We start from the raw sequence: 23,698 nt of genomic DNA, 5'->3' as shown, positions 1-23,698 counted from the left end.
TATGCACTTACTGTCTTTTTATATATGAATTGCTTTTTGTTTGTGACTGCATTGTTGAATGTAACTGAGGGGTAATATGAATGTTAGTGTGGAAAGAGTTAGCATATGTAAAAAATATATTTAAAAAAACAACAAGCACACTTATCAAATGCAACTTTATTAAACATTTCTGTTTTCATTGACATTATTATCAATATCGTAATAAAATTCCTCTAAAACAGGAGAACACCGCTATGTTGTACCAATTGGAGACTTTTACAACTCTTAAAATTCTGCATGTTCTCCAACAGAACATGGTGCCAGGAAAAATATATTTTCATATAACTTTTTTTCTCATATAGTGTATAACGTCTGTATTTACCTGTAATAAAAAAGGCACTTGGAAAAATTAAAATACTGACATATCTCACAAATGTGCAAAAACGTAAGTTGAACAGGCCTCCTATGGCCTTAGTCTTATCATTAACCCTTTGTGCAACACTGTGGCACTTCCAGCAAAGTTCGCCTCTGACGTGGGTCACTTTTGTGACCTGGACCTAGGATTTTGTAAAAACTCCAGGAGCCTGTACCGCTGTTATCATGTTTAATGATAATAAATCAGTCTTACTTTTTTTTTTTAAACTATAGCAACTGGTTCCCAAAACAACACAAAGACAGCTTTAAACATCGGAAAGTATTGTGACAGCATCCCCAAAGTATACACTCTAAAATAGGGTGGAAAGTGCAGATTATTACAGGCTGAGCTCAAAGGGTTAATGGATCATACAGCTTATTTAATATTGAAAATGTGTGGATCCTGTTTGGATCCGTGTCGTGCTCAGATTTCCGCTGCCGGCGCCGAGTCTGTGTCCCTGGCTGCTGTCAGCAGAGGACAGCAGCATCGGTTGTCATGGAGACCATGTCTGGCTTACTGGACGCCTCTTTCTAGTGGCAGTACATACAAAGTTTGTCCATTCACAGCAGACAATTCATTCTCAATGACTGACCTGTAGCTTGTGATGAACTGCTGCGAGCGGAGGTGGTGTTTTTAGAAAGGAGCTTTGTTGTGCAGATGCAATAAAAATATGGCAAGCAAGTTTCTCATATAATGGACGGCCTCTTCAACACACATATTGGTAATTTAATTATTTCTAATCAAAATAAGTATATAATATATCCAGAATGTTATTCTTCTGTCACTAATGAAGATATCCAGGTTACGCCTTTCCTGTGTGTGATGCAGATCGTAGATATCTGTATGTAGATGTGTTGTTATCGCAGATCCTTGATTCCAGCAGGATCTGCGATACAACATCACGGCTCCCAACAAACTCAGTAAGGGTTTACATCCCTGCTGTTTTTGCATAGTTTTTCTATTTCTCTATTTAAATATTCATATTTTTATGCACAATTATACATTTTAAAAATCACCATACTCTGCACATTTCATTTAGTCTGCTATTTTTATGACAGTACAGTATTTTGTTTATGTTTTTTATCTTTGTGTAAATCTGCCATCTTCCATTTGCCTTTCACTGTGGTGCTGATAGTACACCTGAATTCCCCCACTGTGGGACAATAAAGGATATTTTCAATTTCTTGGGTGTCTCTGGTAAGAATTGTCTCAGATCTCATTATTTTTGTGATTACCTGTGAATATCTGGAGCTCAAAGCTTTTTAAAGTACTAGTTCTTATAACGCCTATGTTGTTTGGCTTAAAAAACAATGACTAACTTTTCAGTCTGTCATGAAAGTGTAGACATGTAAAATTGACTAATATAGTGTTGAATCCCACAAATGTAAACAATTTCAATTTGTTTGCAAGTCTTAAAACCAGTGCTGATAAGACTGGAAAAATCCAACATTACCAATCAGAAATAAGACTTCAAATCAAAAAGATTGACTTCCAAGTATAAATGAATATACCTTTAACTGCTAAAATCCGCTAAAACGTGTTTTCCCTCAGAGAAGCTGTCAGTCTTCCATGGCTCTGGCTGATTTCTTCACTTTTCTAAACTACAAGAGAGCTTTTTCTGCTTTAAGCAGTTGGCGTGATATCATTAGTCTTGGAAAAATGACTTTAAGTCATCTGAAATATTGTGAATATGAGAATAATCCAAAAAATGATTTATGCATTAGTAATTGAACTGTTTATATCTGCAAAACATATCAGGATAAAACGTTAAATGCTAAAATGTTTACTAAAGCTCCCTTTTAACTTTCTTTCTCTTCTAGATGATCAATCTTTGAGAGCTTTTGCTAGTATAAATTTTTCTGTTATCTCTTATTTTGATTCTTACCAGCAAGAAAGTAGCCAATTAAGATAAATACAGAGTACAAATGTGTGCAACAGTGATTAGTCGTGGTGCAGCTTGATTATATGGTATAACAGCCTTCCATTCCATTTCATCTCTGCTTTAACCTTCTGACAAAACAACCTCAAAGGCTTATATTATTATTATATTTCTGCTCTAATGTGAGAATAATCCTTCTTGATGTATTTTGGAGGTCTTTTGTAAACATTTTGTAACCAGGAGGTTTGAATAGAGCCTTGCGTTTCACTAAAGAAGATGGGGCGAGGGAAAGAAGAGAGAGAGGGGGCAGGAACAGTTCAGTGGCCTAGTTTTCAGCAGGCTGGTATTTCTGAGAGGCTGCCACAGTGGGCCCAGCACAGCCTGTGACTTCAGAACTGAGGGGGCCGTTTGGTGGGTGGGTGGCCAGATGGAGAGCAGCAGCACAGGACGGCTGTAAGTTGCTTCTTTTCCTCTGCTGGCATGCAGCCTCTGTCCTAATCGCTCCCCTGTCCATAATCTTATACAAGCTCTTCCAGTGCTGCCAGTCACTTCACAGGTGGATGTTACTTTGTAAACTGGTCCTTTTTTCTGATTAAAAGTTAACAATTTTGTTTTGGAATGCTATTCAAAAATATTACATATTTATACCATTAATTGAATAAATAATTCCCTTGTAAAACTGTGCACTTATTTGGAAAACTATAAGCAAAATATAATTTCTTATAAATATTTTTGAACATCTTATATTGCTACATTATTCAAAATAACACTGCAAATGTTCACCCTGCATTTGTAGTGTTTTTGCAGCTCAAAATTAAGAACTAAAGATCAACGTGTTTAAAATTTAGAGCTAAGTGAAACAAAATTGCCCACATTTTTCTAATGAAAAAATGACAAATATTCAACTTTTTGTTGCTTCTAAATGATCTAATCATCCGTTTGAAGTGCTGGCCTCAGGTTGGTAACTGCAGCTGTGGAAAACCATCCAAAATCTCTCCCTGACTTCAATCCCTTCAAAGACTCATCCCCGGCAGCAGAAATCTGATTGCAGAGCAGCCATAGCAGAACACAAGAAGCAACTTCAACATCACAACGAAAATGTTTCGTCTGAACAACTGCAAAAACAAAAATAATAATAATAATAATAGCAAAAATATGAAACAGTAACAGGTAAATAAATTGCCCTCGAGACAAGACAGTGGACAAATAAAATAGCTATGGGGGAATTCTTCTGCCAAACAAATAAGAGCATATTATTTTCCATTTAGCAGCAGGATTCCTCAGTTTGACTGTACTGCCCTCACACAAAAAAATAAAATCATGCTTACTTACACATATGTTCTGCTGCCCCTCAAAACTATGTTTGTTCAGCTTTAATGCCTCTTGCTCACATTTCTTCGGATCCTGTTTGAATCGTACACATCTTGCTTTAAAAACTTTGTCTGTAGGGATGAAACCTGTGCTCTCAGATGTGTCTTCCCAGCTCTTAGATTTTCTTTGTTCTCTCTTGGAATGAAGTGGTGGCCCGGAAACAGTTTTAGCCAATTGAATGCCAGGCATGACTTTGACGTAACAGTTTTTATTAAGGTTTTAAATGTGAGCCGAGGAAGCTTGAGCAGAAGATATTTGTGCAAGAGGCTTCAAATCTGACTAATATGACTAAAAAACAGTTTTTGAGCAACAGCAGAGCATATTTGTAAGCAAGCAAGATTTCTTCGGTGAAAGAGCAGACATCCGCAAGAGAGCAGAACAGCATCTGAAAGTGAAAATCGGGAATCTTGCTCTCAAATTAAAAACGTAGGCTCCTAGATTTTGAAAAGTAAAATTATACTCAAAAACAGCCAACATCATCAGGAAAGAAAGAGACGGAGGAGTGACGAGAGCGAGGAGAGTTGTCAGTCTGTTGAGTTGAAAGGATCCTCTCCTGCTCGCCTTCCTCTTTCAACATTATAGATGCATGAGCAACACAACACAAGTCTGATGAAACACCCAACAAAAAGCTGTATTTTGTCAGGGGACTGAAATAAGAGCTTCTTTTTTTTTAAATACAACATTTTAGAAAATGTGTAGTTTGTAGTAAGTGCATGTTTACTGCTTAATCGAACCATGAAATGTGTCCCAGACGTTTTTTTTCCTGGTTATTATGCTTGTCCCTTTGGACAGACTAAAATTAGGCAGTTTGGGATAGAGTGGCATCCTAGTCAGTCCAGCTGTAGGCAGCACCGAGTGTATCCCACCTCCTGCTGTGGAACAACGTGAACATTCCCTCTTTCCTGGTATTTTTTCGCAGCTGAAGCTTATTGGGGACGAATCTCACGTTGATAGGCCCACCACCTGTTTTTCACAGCTGGTTTGGGGTCATCTTAGCTTAAAATGACAAGACTGTAGTGTTTATCACCCCTGAGGGTCTTTCATACACAACTTATGGAGCGCTGACTGAATCAAAGTAAAACAGCTAGACAATCCAGGAGCTGAACAGTACTGGCTTTAGTAAGTCGGGGTGTTGTGTCACGTCTTGCCAGAAGGGGGAGTCAGACACATCAGTGCCTTAAATTTCACTTGTGAAAAAAAGAGGAAGTGATGGTTTGTAATTGCAAAGTGATTTAACACCATTTGTCTGTTTGCACGCCTGGCACAAATTCTGGTGGACCGGTCTGGTCCGTGTTCGTCACCCTCCCCAAAGCCGGGGATAGATTGTCAAAAGTGCTCTCTCCCAGTTTATGAAGCAGGAGCAGATAATTTAGCAGCAGTTCTGAGGTTGCAACACTATAACCAGTTGACGCTGTTAAGCGCTCTGTTTAAATGAAATGTCTTCTTTAATAATATAAGACGTAATAAGTTCACTTGCTTTGGTCCAGCAAGTTTGTCAGATTTATGTTCACAACATTTATAACATCCTTCGATTACTTGCATGCCTGTGAGTGCTTCCTTTGTGGTGTTTGTACAGTGCCTTGCCAAAAGCTTTCAAACCCATTAAAGCTTCTAACATTTGTCACAGGATCTCAGATGGATTTAGGTCTAGACTTTGACTGGGCCATTCTAACAAATTCCTCCCCAGTCTCAAGTCTTTCAGAGGATCTTACTGGTTTTCTTCAACGACTGCCTGTATTATAAGTAGCAGCCTCCTCTTTTCCCATCACCTTTGACCAGCTTCCATGTAGTGGAGAAAAGTATCCCCACAGCATGATGCTTCCACCATCATGTTTCCTATTGTGAAAGGTGTGTTCAAGGTGATGTGCAGTTTAAGCCACACATAGCATTTCACATGAAGGTTAAAAAGTTCAATTTATGTCTCATCTGACCTTCTACCTGTTTGCTGTGTCCCTTTCATGGCTTGTGGTGAAGTGCAAACTTGACTACAGATTGTCCCACCTGGTGCTTATGGCTGCTTCTCTGATCAATGCTCTCCTTACCCGGACTGGAAGTTTAGCTGGAAGGCCATGTTTTGGTAGGTTTGCAGTTTTGCCATACTCTTTCCATTTTGAAATGATGGATTGAACAGTGCTCCACGAGACATTCAAAGCTTGGGATATTGTTTTATGACCAAACTGTGCTTTAAACTTTATCCCTGACCTTGGTCTTCATGGTCCTGTTTGTCTACTACTGTTCTCCAACAAACCTATGAGGCCTTTACAGAACCACTTTATTTATACTAATGTATTTGTTGCACAGGATTTTATTTAGGGGTATCAAAGTAAACAGGGCTCAATACAAATACATGCCACACATTTAGTTATTCATTAGCAAGACAGTTGCTTTGTAGAAATCTCAACTGTTGGATCCATTGAAGTACTTGTAATGTGGCAAAATGTGTACAACTTCAAGGGGTGTGAATACTTTTGTAAGGCACTGTATCTCAGCACTAGGCTGGAGGTGCTTTGTCAAAGTACAATTATATAAATACTAATGATGAAGTAGGAAATTATGTAAAAACACAGAGCATTAAAACTGTCACGTTTAAGGTCCCAGTCCACAGAACCAGCCGGAATGAGTAAAGTATAAAATAAGAAAGCAAAGAGGAGCCTTGTGATACAAATCCAGGACCATACATATTCCTGAACACATTTCTTGGGCCTCAAGTGTAGTTATCCAACAATACAAGAGGCTTGCGTTGTATTCTTAAATTCTGTGAGGTGATGTGTTTGCTTTGACAAGTTTCTTTTTTCATCCTTCTACTTTAATGCATTGCCTAGAACTGATTGGTCAAGCCAATCCCCGTCACCTTTGACATCCCATACCCTTGCTATGGCATCAACCCCCTGAGCTCTTCTGGAATGTGTGTGTGGGCGTGAGGGTCTGTATATATCAGTTAACCACAGCTGGTTTAAGCACCACAGCGCCTGGGGGGATGACCACCCAGGATAAGGGATCATGAGACCCACCTGTGGAGAGGTTTAGGACCCTCCCAGCCATTTCATTCTGTGCTTCCTCTCCTCTGCCTCTTTTTGCCTGGTGGCTCTGGGGCCTGTGCTCCGAAGTGGGGCCTAGCACCGGAACTATTGGTAGGCCAAGGGCCGAGGAAGGGAAGGCTGGGGAGAGTAAAGGAGCCTTGGCCAGGCCCAGAGGGGAGCTGTTAAAGGACAAAATGGATGTGCCTCCTAGGCTGGCTGGAGAAGAATTGGGGCTCCCCAGTGTGGTAAGGTCCAAGGGCCTCGGGCTGAGAGGGGACAAGGGAAGGGCACCGCCAACACCCTGCAAGGCGTGGCCTCTCAGAAGAGCGGCAGCTGCTGCGGGAATGATGATGTGAGCTCCGCTGACATAGGGCAATTCTGAATCCTTACTGCTAACGGTGGCAGGCCCTCCACTTTGACTTCCCTTCAGCAGAGAGCCCACCCCACCTGGGGAGCCCTGCTCCTGAGCCACAAAGTGGCCATGCGCTTTGATGTGCTTTCGCAACGAGCTGGGATCTGTGTAGCGCTTCAAACAGCCTACCATCTTGCAGTAGTAGGGCTTGTCTACATAATGTGTGCGTGTATGCTTAAAGCGGTCACTGGAGTTGGAGTACCGCTTGTTGCAGCCCTCATAAGGACAAATGTAGGGCTTTTCACCTGCCGGGAGGAGAGGTTTTCCACATGAGAATTCATAGAAATCCTAAAAAAATACATTGAAAAACATTTTTTACACCTTTATCATAAAGGGCAAATATCATTATATTTTGGAACCAGAAATTCCAAAACTGTAAAAGTGTGAAATAATCAAACAAATAAATCACAATAAGCCTTGTCTGACAAAGAAAGAGCCTATCATCTGGATCTGCAGAGTGCAACTGCCCATTATCTATTATTGTAAACAAAACAAAATCTTGCTAACAGGAATAAGTTGAATTGATATACTGCTGCTTATTGGCAACACAAGAAAGAATAAAGCAGCCGTTTTCTTTCCACAAAGATCCTCTATTATTCCAGGATTATGAACCAACTGGAATGTTGGTTTCACAGGAAGCAATAATCCATGACTGAGAGAAGAAGACACAAGAGACCTAATGCCATGACTACAACACATAGCTCCTGCAGTATGTCAGCAGCCAGACCATTGTGGTGAGGTCTGGCTGCTAATTGATGGTGTCTTTCAGGTTGTACATGTTACCTCCAATTACCTCCTCAGCATGTCACCTAGCTCTGCATTGCCCTGCTAATGAACCAGGTGTGTTAAACCAGGTCAAAATCTAAAACATGCAGGGAGATGGCCCTTAAAAAGTGACTGCCATAACGTTTTATATGTATTCTCTCAGTACATACTATCTGCTGATGTCCATAGATCACTGTATGAAATTGAACCAAAAACTGCTCTGTCCAAACATACAGCTGTTGACCTGGTATTTATTTGCTATAAAGTTTTGACAACTATAAATACTGTATAGCATTTCAACCCTCAAGTAAAACACAGACTGATCATGTGTACAAAAGTGAGACTTTTAGCTGCTTCCTTTCACTGCCACAGGATATTTTAGTTCAGTAAACTAAAGTATTGTGGGAGTGTTTGCATGTGTCTGTGTGCAAACGAGAAAATATACTGGTCAGAACTGGAGCAGAAATTAAGTCAACCTCAGTGCTACCAGATTTTCAATCACTCTTCAACAGCTTTTGGCTGTTTTTTCAGCCGCTTTGTGCTTGTTTTTCTTTCAAACTTTAAGTATTTCTCAACTTCGGACATGAAAACCACTTATGTGACCTACAGGCTAAAACACAACTGAAACTGAAAAGTTGTAAAAATAATGATATCTGCCCTTTAGCTGTATAACAAGCACTACTGCACTGCCTCAAGTGATTTTGTTTTATAGCTTGATGGGAGCCAAACACAGACCTGTATGTGAGCGGTTGTGTATCTTGAGGTTCTCCAGGCGTGAAAAGCTCTTGTTGCAGGTGGGACAGCGGTGTGGTTTCTCATTGGTGTGAGTGCGTATGTGAATAAGCATTTTGTATCTACAGGCAAGGAAGAAACATAAGAAATCAGTACAGTACAGAATAGCTGATATCTCCTTATCTACCAAAAAGAATGATTTCCTCACCTGGCATTAAACCCCCTTCCTTTGCGAGCACAGCCCTCCCAGTGGCAGCAGTACCCAGAATCCTTCTCAGGTTTCACATGGAAGTCGTTGACATGGTCCACTAGGTCTTGCAGGGAGTCAAAGAGCAGGTGGCACTAAAGGAGGGAGAACATTTTATTAAAAACGTTTGGGGTGATAAAGCTGTTTCGATTTCAAGCTTTAACTCTTTTCTTTTCTACCTTTTTCCAGTGACATGCCAGTTGTTCATCTGCTGAAAGGTCAGGAGAAGCCCTCTTGTCGCTCGTTTGGCCAAGGAACATAGAGGATGGCAGGTGCAGTCCTGCTCCAGGACCAATTGGCACAAAGAACTGAAACGCCTGTGAGAGGTGAGAATTCTGATAAACATCAAAAAAGAAAGAAAGAAAGGCTGATCAAGCTGCAAACACGTAAGATCAAATGTAAAAAAATGCACACACAAATTACAAGTTGAGTGAATTCAAAGATCCCTAAGCTTCAAACTGCACTGTGCCAACCTCAATTAATAGCAAACCAACATGTTTTTAAAAAAATACCTTAAAATAAATTAATCTTTTATTTACGGAGCATAATCTTAAAGTAAATAAAGGAAACCCGCAACCTTTTATTTTAAATACATTAATTTAGTGGGGAAGAGAAATCCAGTTAAAAAATATTTGCTTTTAACAAAATCACCTGTAGCACATTTATCAGCACCACTAACAGTTAATTTCAAGAACAGTAACCAAAACTATTGTAACTGATTAACTTTTTTAAGTTGGGTGTCTAGAAACTTAAAATTATTAATGCAGGTCTTCCTGATTAACTGGTGTATAAATGCACGCAATTTTTTTCATAGTCTTTCAAAATGGGAAGGACAAGAAAACAGATGTGTGTTGATCCTCATAGGTCAGAAAACTTATATCCTTGCCTAAAGTTGTCCATATTTGCAGTTAGAGCAGTATTTAAAACCAGTTTAAACAACTGGAGCTTCAACAAGCAAGGTTGGACGAGGACCACGGTCTGTCTCACAGTGAGGAAAATGGTAAGGGAAGTAAAAATAAAATCTCCTAAGCTCACTGTTAGGGAAACAGCAGAAAGTGACATGGTCACCAGGTCTTCATAACAACCATAGATGCTACCTACATGCTACAAGTTTTTCTACCAACACAAATGTGAATTTGTAAAGTTACTGAACTCTACTTGGGCGTTAAACTGAAACTGCATGCTTCGATAAGATTGCACTTTTCTGCAACAAAAACTCCAAATGTGTTTGGTTAAGTTGTGGAGAAGGATGTCAGTACAGTGGAGGATCTTTGATACTGTGGGGCGTTTCTTCTCTGAAAGGCATGTGCGACTGTTTGGCATTGTAACTCTTTAAAATACCAGGTGGTTTTAAATAACAATCTGGTGGACTCAACAAGTAAATTGAAAATTAGTTGCCACTGAGTCAAATTAATGATCCAAAACCTATTTCTAAATGAGCACAGAGAGGATCCTGGACTCTAGGCGACCTAGAGAGATTATTCAAAGAGGATTGGCTAAAGATCCCCATCTCTGTATGCTGCTTTGTTAAAAGTTAAAAAAGAGGGGAAAAAATTGTTTTGTTAGCAAAAGAGAGTTTAACAAAGCATTAACTTCAGGTGTAAGTGTGGAACCAGTGATTTTATTAATTCAAAAAGGTTGGATTTTTAAAAATGTTATCATTTAGAGATTATGCTACTGAAATTCAAGGTGAATTTAATTTAAGTTTTCTTTTTCACATCAGCAGGACCAAGACCTGAATAACAGGTACTGAGGGCTTGACTGACAGGCACTAGAAGATTGTGCCAAGACCTCGTGCAGGATGTGTGTTTCCTCTATGGTAAAGAGTGTGAGAATCAAACAGAAGGAGAAAGTGATAGAGGTTTATCTAAGAATAAGTGTGTCAAGGTGAGTCCAGGGGGTTAGGAAAAACACAGAGGGGCACTGGATGGCTTAACTGCTTTAATTCAATTGCACTAAAATTGAATTAGGCAACATGACGTCTGCATGGCTGTAGTTTTGACTTAAATCTGATTACACACACACACACACACACACACACACACACACACACACACACACACACACACACACACACACACACACACACATACACACACACATCCGTGTTTTACTATCTTTATGAGGACTTTTCGGTTACTTCCATTGACTTCCATTCCTTTTCCTTGATTTTTAGTGCCTAACCCTGACCCTCACACTAACCCTAACCAGTTAATACCTAACCCTAACCCTAACAATAACTCAATTCATACCCTAGTCCTAAACCTAACCCCTGTCCCAAGAATGGAATTTGAAAAAGTGAGGACCAGGAAAATGTCCTCACTTTGTCAAAATGTCCTCACTTTGCAATAAAAATACGAAAAATGGTTCTCACTCAGCAACAAGTACAAGAACACACACACACACACACACACACACACTTCATACCAGTGGGGTCACTGATTGCTTGTTGCACAAAAACATTTGTTAGGGACACAAGTTGTGTTTGATAAGAGCTTCCCTTCCCCTCTCACAGACAGAGGCCTCCCTAACCTTGCATAATTGAATTCCCTTGTGACAGTGTGACACAACTTGATGTTGCTCCTGATTTGATGACCGAAACGTACTGAGTCAAGCTATGGACGAAGAGGGTAAAACGGATGACACACAGTGCCCTTAAAAATGTACAATATTAATACCCCTTGAACTTTTTTCCACAATTTGTCATGTTACTACTACTTAATAGATTTTATTAGGATTAATGTGATAAACCAACAAAACCTGGTACATAATTGGAGTCAATACCTTATAGTAGCATCTTCCACTGCAATTACGGCTGCAAGTATTTTTTTTCACAAGTCTTCATTAGTTTTTCAAATCTAAAGACTGAAATTTCTGCTCATTCTTCTTTGCAATATGTGCTCAATCTCAGTTGGATTGGATGGAGAGGATCTGGGGACACCAGTTTTTTAGTTCTTGCAACAGATCATAAATTGTGTTTAGATCTGGATTTTGACTGGGCCATTCTGGCACATAAATATGGTTTGATATAATAAGTTCCATTGCAGCTCTGCTGTATGTTAAAGGATTGTCCTGCTGGAAGGTGAAACTACGACCCCGTCTCAAGTGTTTTGCAGCTAAGAGGTCTCACCTGCCGCCTTCTACTAGGTGAAGAAAAGCAACCCCATAGCATGATGCTGCCACCATCATGTCTCACTAATGGTTTCTTTTCAGTAATGGCTTTGTTTTGCCAAAATTCCTTTAAGACCAGATTTGTGGAGTGCATCATTAATAGTTGTTCCATCAACAGATTCTCCCACCTCAACTATGGATTTCTGCAGCTCCTCTAGTGTTCACATAGGTCTCTTCTGTTTCTTTAATAAATGCTCTCCTTACCCGGCCGGACAGTGGAGTGTTTTCAGGAACTTGGATGCCATTACTCACGCCTGAGGGGAGGTAACCACTGTTGCTCATTTCTGGAGAGCTGGGGGTGTGCCGGGAGGAGGGAGACATACTCAGGTCCACCGCAGGGGGGGTCGGGGTGTCAGTCCGGTCATGAGGGACCACCTGCACACCTGAGAACACATTCATGTTGCAGTGACCTGACTCTTGAGCTATCTGTTACAGGGACACTGGACTCAAAGGGCGACCTTTTTTGGAAACCAGAAAAATGTTCAGGAAAACCACCCTACAGATTAGGATCTATATACAATTTTCACTTTGTTAACAAATAAGAAAAATAAACAACTGTTAAATGATTGTTTCACCATGTGTGAAGAAATTACCTGAATAGTTTTAGACAGGATTCAGAGCTCATTATGGCACCGAAACAATACTGAAAACTACCAGCGATCTCCACAAAGCCTGTCCCGTTCAATCTAAGAGTTAACTTAGGCATGTTTCCTGGGGGTAAAGAAACCACCCTATTTATTCACTAGCATCTATTTTTTTCCTGAAGTTTTTAGGGTTACTAATTATACTAACAAAATAAGGAACATTGTATCCTTGAGAGATGCAGAAAAATTGGTTCATTCATAATTCTTCTAAAATGGAATATTGTAATTCTGGAGGGAAATAATCTTAGGACAAATTGAGAATAAAGAGAGATCACATTCTGCATTTAGAGCATTTCTGGATAGGGTTAAACGTTTTAAGGATGTTAACAATTTCTATCTTATCTTTGCTGTTCCTCGCTGGGTGTTTCAATCAAGTTCATTTGTGATTCTTTGGTTACATGAAAACAAGTTGGAGACAGATTTTTCAACTAACATGATCTTCTCTTGTCAAGCAGGTCCAGAAATGGCATTTGAGAAGCTTTTTCCTATAGCAAGCAAACAAAATATTGGCCTGATTCAAATAGGGCATCATGTATGGATTTAGGGGAAGTCTATCCATGTTTGCTAATGTATATTTATCTACATTAGTGGCTGAGTTATTGCTTAAGATTTTGAATGAACAGAGCTGTTTGCATCTGCATGAGTTCAGTGCAATCTGCATTATGAATCTGGTGCAGAAATCGCGTAATCAGCCTGTCACCAAGTCGTACACGAGCCTGCTAATGATGCAGTTTCTTATGTCAGCCGAATTGAATCGGGGCAACGTTTAAAACAAGAAGGACATTGACCTTCGAGGATCAACCCCTGCCAACCCCTGGTTTATAGCTGACATTGTCTTGGCTATCTTAAGCTGCAATAAGCTTAAGTTGAGGGACGTCATATATAATGTTCATATAAGACCACCTTTCCTCATTCTGCTGTTTTCACTATCCATGTGTTGTTGGACATTACAGAATAATGATAAGCATAGACTGAAACCTCCTTTAACTGCTGCTAGTTACTCACATCGGTTTTATGTATAGGTGGCTTATAAACAAGCTAGCAGAATCATTAGTGCTTCTAGCCTCGCCTTGTTACACCTACCTGAGTGTGGAGATGCAGGTGAAGCCGGTTCTATAATTGCTGTCCCATCGTCCGTCATATGCAGCTGGCGAACCTGCTTGTGGTGAGGAGACTGTGCTCCCCTGTCCTTCCCGTTTACCCGCCGAGGGAGTTTCAGGTCCAGGGGCTCGTCCAGTGAAAGCATGGCTGCAACCCGCTGACCTCCCAACTGCAAAAACGGGGACAGAGATAGGGAGTCAGACTTGCACATTACACATTTCAGATTTTTATGTCTAAAATAGTTTGGAAACCATCTATTATTTTCCTTTCACTTATGTGTTATCTTGTAAGGCTTGTGTTTTGTGAGAGAAAGTTAATGAATACTTTTGCAAGGCTCTAGACATCTTTCATCTTTATCTTTAGGACCTTTTAGGTTGTATTCACACCAGGAAAGTCCTTTGGTCCGCTTGTTTGGTCCGGACCAAAAGCAAACTTTATTTTTTTCATTTGGTGTGGTTTGTTTTCAAATTGTACTTTTTGCAAGTGAACTATTACTTGTAAACAAAGCCACGTGGGTGACCATCATTGTTCCCATTGGACAGAAATGACGGGGGCGGGACAGAGAACAGACCCGGAAATTGAGGAAAACATCTGTAGACGTGCTGCGTGCAGCACCTCTGTTCTGCATATTTATGCCGTTATTACAGCTGCAATATTATTGTGAGACTGAAGTTCAGCTCATTCAACACAGACTTTAAGACGTTCCATTTATAATGTTGGAACCCCGTCGGAGAATGCGTGCTGAACGCCGACGTTCTCTACGTGCCTTGTCCCACAACAAGGCAGTAGCGTTGCTAAGCAACACACAGCTTATCAGGTATGATTACCTTACAACACACACCTTTGCTACGGTGGCTTTTTATGTCCAAAGAGACGTACGCTTTTTGTAGTTGGTTCGGATCGGGGCCGGTTTGTATTCAGACCATAAGCGAACCGCACCAGAGTCCGTTTGGAAGTGGACTGAGACCACCTCAAAACGTGGGTCTCGGTCCGGTTGTGTGGTCCGGACCAAGGAGGGAAACAAACTCTGGTCCGTTTAAAGCGGACCAAAAGTGGCAAGTGTGAATACACCCATAGTAACTAATGAAAGAAAAATACATTTTGCTTGTCAGTAACCACACATGCAAAGAAATACAACAACCCAGGACTATAACCATCAGTCAGCAGAGGGCAGGTTCTCACACCTGCTGCTTTTCCCGCATGGACTTTGTTAAAAAAGTATCTCACATTCCACAACCAGGGAGCACTCTCCAACAATGGCAAACCAACCACAATTATAAGCTGAAACACTAAGTAAGCCAAAGAAAAATAAACACACATACACACGGTGAGAGCTCAGTGACTCCCTTCCTTTTTTCCATCCTGACCTTTACTCACACACTCTTCCTGAGGAATTTCTACAATCCGATCCAGATGGTCGCCCCCTCCGCTGGGCCTTTTTCACCTCACCCCTTGGCCAGTTGCTGGCCTTTACACCCTGTCGCACCCACCAGCATAACCCATCCTAACCCACACCTCCACCGCCAACAGTGTGTGGACCTTCAAACTTTGTGGACCTTTGAGACCTGTCGCCAACCCCTCGGGCCTTCAGCTCCAGCTGTACCCGCTCAGTTCATCTCCTCCCTGCTCTAAACACTGACCTCTGGACCCAGCCCTAGGCTTCGCTGTTATTTGGGACTCTAATTGTCCTCTTCCTCATCCACAGGACATGTAAGAGTGTCTTTCTAACATTAATTTGTACTTTCACATTTTGTCATGTTACAACCACAATCTTCAATGTATTTTATTTTAAATTTTGGTGAAGTGGACACTGCAAAAATGTGAAAAAAGGCCAGATGAGACCAAAATTGAACTTTTTGGTCTACATGCAAAACAGAGATGCATATCACCTTGAACATACCATCTGTACAGTGAAACATGGTGGTGGCAGCATCATGTTATGGGGAGGCCTTTCTTCAGCCCCCACCATCTTCCCATCAGCTCTGATCAGCTTCCCTTACTTTACTGAAGAAAAAATAAACCCACAGCATGATGCTGCCACCACCACCATAAAGAAACCGGTTATAAAAACTAAAACTAGGGTAGATGTTAAGCGAGGTTACCAAAGAAGGAGAAGTAAAAATGTCAGTATTTAGTTGTGCAAAGAGACATATCCCAAAAGAATTGGTGGTTCTGTAAAATATACTGACTTTCTTTGGTTACATGAAAACAAGTTGGAGACAGATTTTTCAACTACCATGCTCTTCTCTTGTCAAGCAGGTCCAGAAATGGCATTTGAGAAGCTTTTTCCTATAGCAAGCAAACAAAATATTGGCCTGATTCAAATAGGGCATCATCTATGGATTTAGGGGAAGTCTATCCATGTTTGCTAATGGATAGACTGGATAATGGATAGAAACCGGTTATAAAAACTAAAACTAGGGTAGAGGTTAAGCGAGGTTATCAAAGAAGGAGAAGTAAAAATGTCAGTATTTAGTTGTGCAAAGAGTCATATCCCAAAAGAATTGGTGGTTCTGTAAAATATACTGACTCGGGGCTCAAAATGCAAACAAATATGAAAATTAATAAATAATGAAAATGCACCAAACATTTCCCGTTTCAATTTGTAACACATTTTTTAGAAACAAGTGTTGTGTTTTTTAAAATGTGATAGACCAACTTTGTGTTGGTCTATCACCTAAAAATCCAATAAAATACATGCAAAAATTTGTGCTTTAAACATAACAAAATGTGAACATTTTAAGAGATATGAATACTTTTACAAGGATATATGAGCAGGAGCCATTTACTTAATTAAACGTGATATCATAAGGATAAATCCCATGATTTAGGGCACACTGTTTTACCACAATGAAAATAAATATGATTCTGTTCTCGGACAACGCATCTTGGCCGTACTAGTGCTGTAATGTTGATTTAAAGCCAAAACTCCGCACAAGGCAGTGCTTTAGGGTTCACTGCTCACTCTCACCAAACAAACATGGACACATCTCCTCAAAGCATTTTGCCTCATCACAACAAAGCAACAAACAGGTATACAGCCCTACAGCTGTAAACAACTAAGACAGGCACTCAACTCCCTCCATGTCAATACACAAATACACACATGCACGGAAGTAATTAATCTCACCATAATTTCACAAATTCATCTGTCCTTCCTCTCTCATTTACACAAACACTGACACAGACTCATATAGGCCACAGTTTGCAGTGAATGGTGGGCTTTGAGAGCAACTGGCCGGCAGCCACATGAGACGGCCTTGTGTCTGGGAGGCATGGAGCATGGAGGTTAGCAGGTTCACACTCCCAACAAGCGCGATGGCCACAGCTTGCACGTGTATATCCATACATGTAGCTGGGGGGGGGACCCAGTCAGCCAAAGATAAGACAATGACAATGCACACGTACGGGTGCAAACAGAGGAGCAGGGTGTATATGTGCACTGAGCTGTATTGTGCTGCTATCAGTTACATTCTACAGCAAAAATAGACACTCGTGTTCTTCACATGCATGAAATCTAAATATTGTGGATTTTACAGACAAACACATGAGAAAAGCACAGTGTGGTGTATTTAAAGTACCTTCAGTCAATAATAATAAGGATAATAATATATTATTGAATTTGTACTTAACTTTCCATTTCTTAATCTCAAAGTGCTACAATATAAACACAACAATCAGACACTGTTTCAAGTTAACATGTCTGACCAGAGATTCCATTGTTTTGATGCCCTTACAGATCAGTGAATATAATGTGCCTAACGTAATACATGACAGCAACAACAAGGCTCAGTTTGACAGGATTGCCATCTTAGGTCTGGTGAATGTAACCAGTTCCTTCTACACAAGCTGTGCAGTTTCACTCTTTTGTATTTTTTAGCCACATATTTTGGGATTTTAAAGATTTTATTTGGTTGCTTTAATTAAAAACAATGTCTATAATCTCCTTGAAAATGTTAATATTTACCATTTGCTTGGTAATTAAACTTTTTGTAGACAAATTCAGGCCTAGTAAAGTAAACACTTACCTACTGTACAATAATTCTTTGCACAGTTGTGTTTAGCGCTTCACAGCCACAGGAGAATATGGATGTGAAGTTTAACAAAAATGATATATGCTTTCACAAATCTCAATTTAAAAACTGTGCTGTGCAACTGGATTTAGCTCTCCTGAACCACATTATCCTGCAGTTACGCTGTGACTCTTTGCAAATCTAGGGATGAACATTTCAGCAACATAACACAAGCTCAGTCAGACAGAGCTGAACAAGCATTGAACAACAATTTTCAATTCTTAACACGGTTTTTCTGTTGGATTTAGGTCTGGACTTGGAATGGGCCATTCTAACACCTGAATATGGTTCGATCTAAACCATTTCATTGTTTCTAAGGTTGCATGTTTAGGGTCATTATGTCCTGCTGGAAGGTGAACCTCTGCCACATTCTCAGTCTTTTGCAGCTTATAATGGATTCTTCCTGGAAATCTCTGCATGTAACCAGCTTCCCCATCCCTGCTGATGAAATGCATCCCCATAGCATGATGCTGCCACCACCATATTTCACAGGGGGGATCGTGTGTTCAATAGTGATGTGCAGTGTCTGCATTCTGCAATGTAATTTATGCAACAAACAAATATTCACAAGCCCAGGGACAGCCCAGGACATGCTGGACGGACTATGTCTCTCAACCGGCCTGGGAACGCCTTGGGCTCCCCTAGGAGGAGCTGGAGGAGGTGTATGGGGAGAGGGAAGTCTGGGCGTCTCTACTGAGTCGGCTGTCCTCACGACCCAGTCCCCGAAGACGAGGAGTGCGAGTACAAATATTCACTCATATTCCCCTGGAATACAAACCCAACTGAAAATTCTACCTCTCACCTTTGAAATTTCACAAATACTTTTGCAAAACTATTAAAAAAAACTAATCATTATAATACAGGAATAATAATATAAACTTTTGCTCCGCTTGTCTTGGCAAGATGTTTTATTTCTAATCATCCACAGCAGAGATGACCTCAACCAAACCTCATGAATCAGTCACCATGGTTGTATTTCACCTCTGCAGATCCTCATAACAGTTTCCTGGTGGAGAATTTAGCAGAAACTGTCTCGGAAGTGACCCGATATGTGTGGATCTTGGATTGGATTTATGGGATTTTGGCTAAATCTTTGAAACAGCCACATCCACTGAGAAGGAGATTGTTGAGCAGAGTGTAACAAATAAGACCGTGCAGTAGAGAGTGGGAGTGATGCAGGCAGGGGAGGATTATGGCATTCTGTCCATGCATGCTTGTCAGATATGTGTGTGTATTGAAAGCTTTGCAGTGGGTGGTTGTGAAGTTTGAGGAAGGGGCGTTGGCTAGCCCCCATGCAGACTTCCTCGCTGGGCAGTGGGGTCGACAGCGTCTCTGAAAGGCAGCATTGTCCCTCCATGGGCCCTCTCTCAACCTCTAGCAAAGTAAACACCGACTACTGCAGCTGAGTGGGAGGTAGGAGAGGAGGGAAGCTCGCAGGGGCAGCATTGAGGATATATGAGGGTGAGGAGGAAGTGGTGGAGGAAGATTCTTAAAAGGGAGGTTTGTATGTCATCTTTAGCAAGCTTTATCATCCATCTCCCCGTATAAATCTTTCCGACCTGAGTCCCAAATTATAAACATAAGTCCCTTTGAAGAGACTTGAGTCTCTGTGTGCATTAGAGGGTAAGTTAGTTTCAAAGATGGATGAAAGTTTGGAGGGTTAATGACTGAGGCTGTGCAGAGAGGCATCAGGTCAAACACAGGGCTGGCTGCGTGTTTCAACACCTCTGTGTTCTGGGGCTAAAAGCACATGGATCAAGGTTGAACAGGCTCTGACTGCCTGATCTTTCACCTGATCTGATCTGAAGAGAGGGCTGGGTTTCAGCTCCCTCTGGATTAGAGGATACAACTATAAACTATAATGTGAATTTGCTTAAGGGTATAAAATCATATTGTGCAATATTTTATTTTCCTAGCGGTATTTAAGAGAGTGAAAGAATGTGTATGTGTACAGATTTTGTGCGGCCCCCTCTGAGATTGGCTGTAACTTAATCTCCCTCCTGCTGGGACCCTGGGAGGTGGTCTGTAGGAGCTAAGCCATCTCTCCCCAGGGCTCTTTGCGCGCTTGCTCTAATTTTTCCTTTTTTCGTTTTCACACACGCACAGAGGCCTACTGAGCTAAGCGACACTATAAAAGCACAAAAAGTCTTCTTAGCCTGATTTCTTTCTTTCTTTCTTCAAATCTTTCAAGTGTCACATATTTCAAGGTGTGACGGACGGTAAACGTAGTTGACAGCTCAAATCGGTATGATTGAGCCTCACAGTCACAACACTAAATAGTTAAAAAATCTCCAAACTTTAAAAGGAAACTGTTTCTGAAAAGAATTATTATTGCAGCTATTGATCTCTGAAAGAAAACCTATGAGAGGAGTGTTTTGAAATTTTGTTAAAATATATATTTTTTCCAAAGACATGCCTGTTAGGTTAATTGGTCACTCTAAATTGCCCTTAGGTGTATGAATGAGTGTGTGCATGGTTGTTTGTGTGTTGCCCTGCGATGGACTGGCGACCTGTCCAGGGTGTACCCCGCCTCTCGCCCATAGACTGCTGGAGATAGGCACCAGCTCCCCCGCGACCCACTATGGAATAAGCAGTAAAAAATGACTGACTGACTGACTGACTGACTATATTTTTTTTCCCATCTTTCACATGATAAAAATTTACCTTTAGAGTTGAAGTAAGCTGAAAATATGTGCTATATTGCTATGGGTATCTGACTAATTTGACTTAAGTATAATATAAATAAAATGTCAAACAATTCAAAATGCTTTGTGCTCTCCCTCTAACCTAAAAATTCCTGGTAATACCAGGAATTTTTCCAAAGTAAGTATTTCCTAAGTATTACCTCGAAAACGGGGTCAGTTTCTACCCAGGTGATTTGTAAGGACCCTGGTATTTGCCATGAAAATCCAAAAGCTGCCCTGGAAAGGAAAAGGGTTCTGTAGTGGAAACAGGCCTGATCTGAACAGAGAAACTCCCTTAAGTCGAGTATGACCTAAATCAATGTAGAGCAGAACCTTTTATTCCTAAACACGGTTCAAGGCGTGACAACATGATCCACATCGTCAATAGCAGCACTTAGGAGGTTAAAGAATGGACTTCAAAGGAAAGGGACTCCTATCTTTCAATGTGACCAAACAAAGGTTCTGTAATTCTGTGGTTTTAGCAGTAATATGTAAAAACCTGGAATTTACCATGTCTAGACCTGCTGGTAACCCCATCAACAGGTGGAGGGATAAGGTAAGTGATAAATGACTGGGGCATGGGTAAATTATGACTTCTGGCCTCTTACAACTGGGTTCTACATGTGCAATTTAATCCAAACAAGCTAATAGGTACAAATATCTGAAATATTTGTGATTTACAGATCTTTTCTTGTAGATTCATTAGAAACTTAAAGATGTTCCACTCTTCATATCTATATCAAATCAATGTAAAAACTAAATGATTTACCTTAATACTGAATGATTGACATGTTTCTTCCTTTACTGTACAGTCTTCTCCTACTTTTTGATTTCTTTTTATATTTGTGAGCACCTGTATGCTTCCACTTGCCTTTTACATTGCTGCTGACACACCTAAATTTCTCCACTGTGAAACAATGAAGCATATTTCTGTTCTTTATTAAATCAGACCCATATGAAGTCACTCTTAAACTCTCTCGTGTCATTACTGACGTGTGTTGAGGTAACAGCCGCCAAGGACCCCACCTTTGCTGGCGTATAAACCCACCCACATCTTTCTTCTCTCATGCATAACCCAGCATACACACAAACACACAGACAGCTGAGAGGGTTTTTTATCTGGCTTTTGTCATCCTTATTCAGCCTCCTCCTCAGACAGGAAACCTCAGTTTCCACTCCTCCTTCTTTAAGCCTCTCATTCTCATTTTCTTTTTTCCCCCTCATTTCTATATTTTAATATTTAACTCACATCTGTGGCTATGTTTGCGTTATTTTTTCTCATCTCATTTTCCTTACCGGAATCCCTTTACTAGTGCATTACATGAATTTTTGTTATTTATACACTTTCTAAGAAACTTAATTGGGTATTAAAGATTTTTTTATCCTGTTCATGTTGTTAATTTAAACCTCTAACCTTCCTTTTTGAACCATGTTGCAAGCACACTGAATCTTAGACTGTATTATGTAATAGCAGAATGCATGCAGCGCCCAGGGAAGGGCTAAGGGAAAAAAGGTTGAGTGCTAGACTCAAAAGGGCTGCAATACAGAGAAAAACAGGCAGGCAGAAGTGTGAATTAACACAGTTCAAAACTGCAACTAGTTATTTGAGGAAAATGTAAGGAAAACAGGAATAAATTACCAAAATGAAGCATATGGGGGCAAAACAAGGATCAGGTGGAGAAAAAGTGAGGAAAAGAAGAAAAAAAGGAGGGCTAGGTTTAGTAAAGTAAGGAGAAAGTGCAACAGGAAGCTTCTGAGTGAGCTACCGATGGCCTCCAGCCAGAGCTTTCAGACACGGAGGAATTCCAGGCAGAAGGCAGAGAAGGTGCCAGGAGGGAGGGAGCAGCCGAACGAGGAGGGCGGGTCGCGCCTGCGGTTTGTTGTCAAAGGGAGACTGCAGCAAGAAAAAGCAAGAGAGCATGTTTAAGCTGACTGCCTTTATAATGTGTTCAATTGGTCTAGCTGTATTTCAGTATTATTGAATAATAAAACAAAATGTCTGCTGACAAAATTTTCATAACAGGCGAATAAACTTAAATTATTTTAGGTTCCACATTAACAGTGCAACTAAATAAAATCATCTGAGGTCTAACACTAAAAGAAAGTATTGTGACACTGTATTTTAGGAAGTCTTGTTTTGTATGAGTTTTTAAATATGTTCCAACAGGTCTTTATCTGAGTGAGACTACCTGCAAAGAAAGACACCAAGTGGGGGGTCGCAAGATGCTTTTCAGAATCGTGATGTGAACGCCAAGGCATATGGAGGGCCAAAAGAGACAAATAGATTTATCATGAAATAAATACATGGGAATGTCCCATGAAATAAATAAATGTACCATGAAATGTCCCATTAAACAATATATGATAAAATAAGTAATCAAATGTTATTTTAAAAAAATAAATTCATTTAAAAATACATATTATTTAGCTCTATACTCTATATTTCATAAATAAATATAGAGTGTAAAACTTTTATGTATTTTTAGGGGATCGCCAGTCTCTGACACTGTTATTTTGGGGGTCACAGAGGAGATTTATGGATGAAGTGAAAGAGGACATGAAGGTAGTAGGTGTGAGAGTAGAAGATGCAGAAGATAGGGTTAGATGGAGACAATTTACTTGCTGTGGCAACCCCTAAGAGGGAAAACCCAAAAGAAAAAAGATAAGATTACTTTATTATCTGACCATCTGGAGCTCAAAGTTCAACGCTCATTATAAAGACTTTGAATGCTTCGGAGCAGTGAAATATTTACTACTTCACTGTCGGTGGAGCTACTTCAAGCCTTCAGCATGCCGAGGTGATTTAATTTAAATGCAGACAAAGGGTCTGCATAGCACAGCAAGTAATTAGTAATGTTATCTTCAGGTCACTGCTGCAACATATGAGTAGCACTTGTGTAAATTTCAAAGGAGTAGTGCATGGGTGCTGTACATATGGTATGTCTAAGTTGCATTGTTCATGTCTTAGAATTTTCTGCTACAGCACCAGGTATGTAGAAAAGCGATGCTGGATTATCATTTAGTTAAAACCACTTATCTTTTTCCGCCAACGAAACACAAGGCAGATATGCAACAGTATGATGGCAGCCTTGCATTCTTTTTAATTCTTCAGTTCATTGGAAGAAGAACACTGTGCTCTCAGGAAAGAACATGATTACAATGAAATCAGTGCTCCACTAAAACGTTCTTCTGAGATGTTTTGACA

At 40.3% G+C, this 23,698-nt stretch overlaps 1 protein-coding gene across 4 annotated transcripts in view; it reads right to left on the bottom strand.

The window, feature by feature from the left end:
* Nucleotides 1–141: 141 nt before the first annotated feature.
* LOC124862929 (zinc finger protein GLIS2-like) overlaps nt 142–23,698 on the bottom strand; it is a 38,034-nt gene continuing 14,477 nt past the window's right edge. Inside the window, exons 2-8 of one of the 4 annotated variants that reach the window (XM_047357135.1) lie at nt 22,260–22,387; nt 13,719–13,905; nt 12,244–12,374; nt 9,000–9,155; nt 8,782–8,915; nt 8,577–8,695; nt 142–7,321 (exon numbers count right to left, since the gene is read on the bottom strand). In XM_047357135.1, coding sequence (XP_047213091.1) covers nt 6,579–7,321; nt 8,577–8,695; nt 8,782–8,915; nt 9,000–9,155; nt 12,244–12,374; nt 13,719–13,881 — 1,446 coding nt within the window. In that variant the 5' untranslated portion in view covers nt 13,882–13,905; nt 22,260–22,387 and the 3' untranslated portion in view covers nt 142–6,578. Of the gene's footprint in view, nt 7,322–8,576; nt 8,696–8,781; nt 8,916–8,999; nt 9,156–12,243; nt 12,375–13,718; nt 13,906–22,259; nt 22,388–23,698 lie in introns of those variants that run through there. The other 3 variants (XM_047357137.1, XM_047357134.1, XM_047357136.1) reach the window with 3 other exon arrangements.

Source organism: Girardinichthys multiradiatus, chromosome X (genome assembly GCF_021462225.1).
Source record: "Girardinichthys multiradiatus isolate DD_20200921_A chromosome X, DD_fGirMul_XY1, whole genome shotgun sequence".
Classification (NCBI taxonomy): domain Eukaryota; kingdom Metazoa; phylum Chordata; class Actinopteri; order Cyprinodontiformes; family Goodeidae; genus Girardinichthys; species Girardinichthys multiradiatus.
This window is presented reverse-complemented; position numbering and strand designations above follow the sequence as displayed.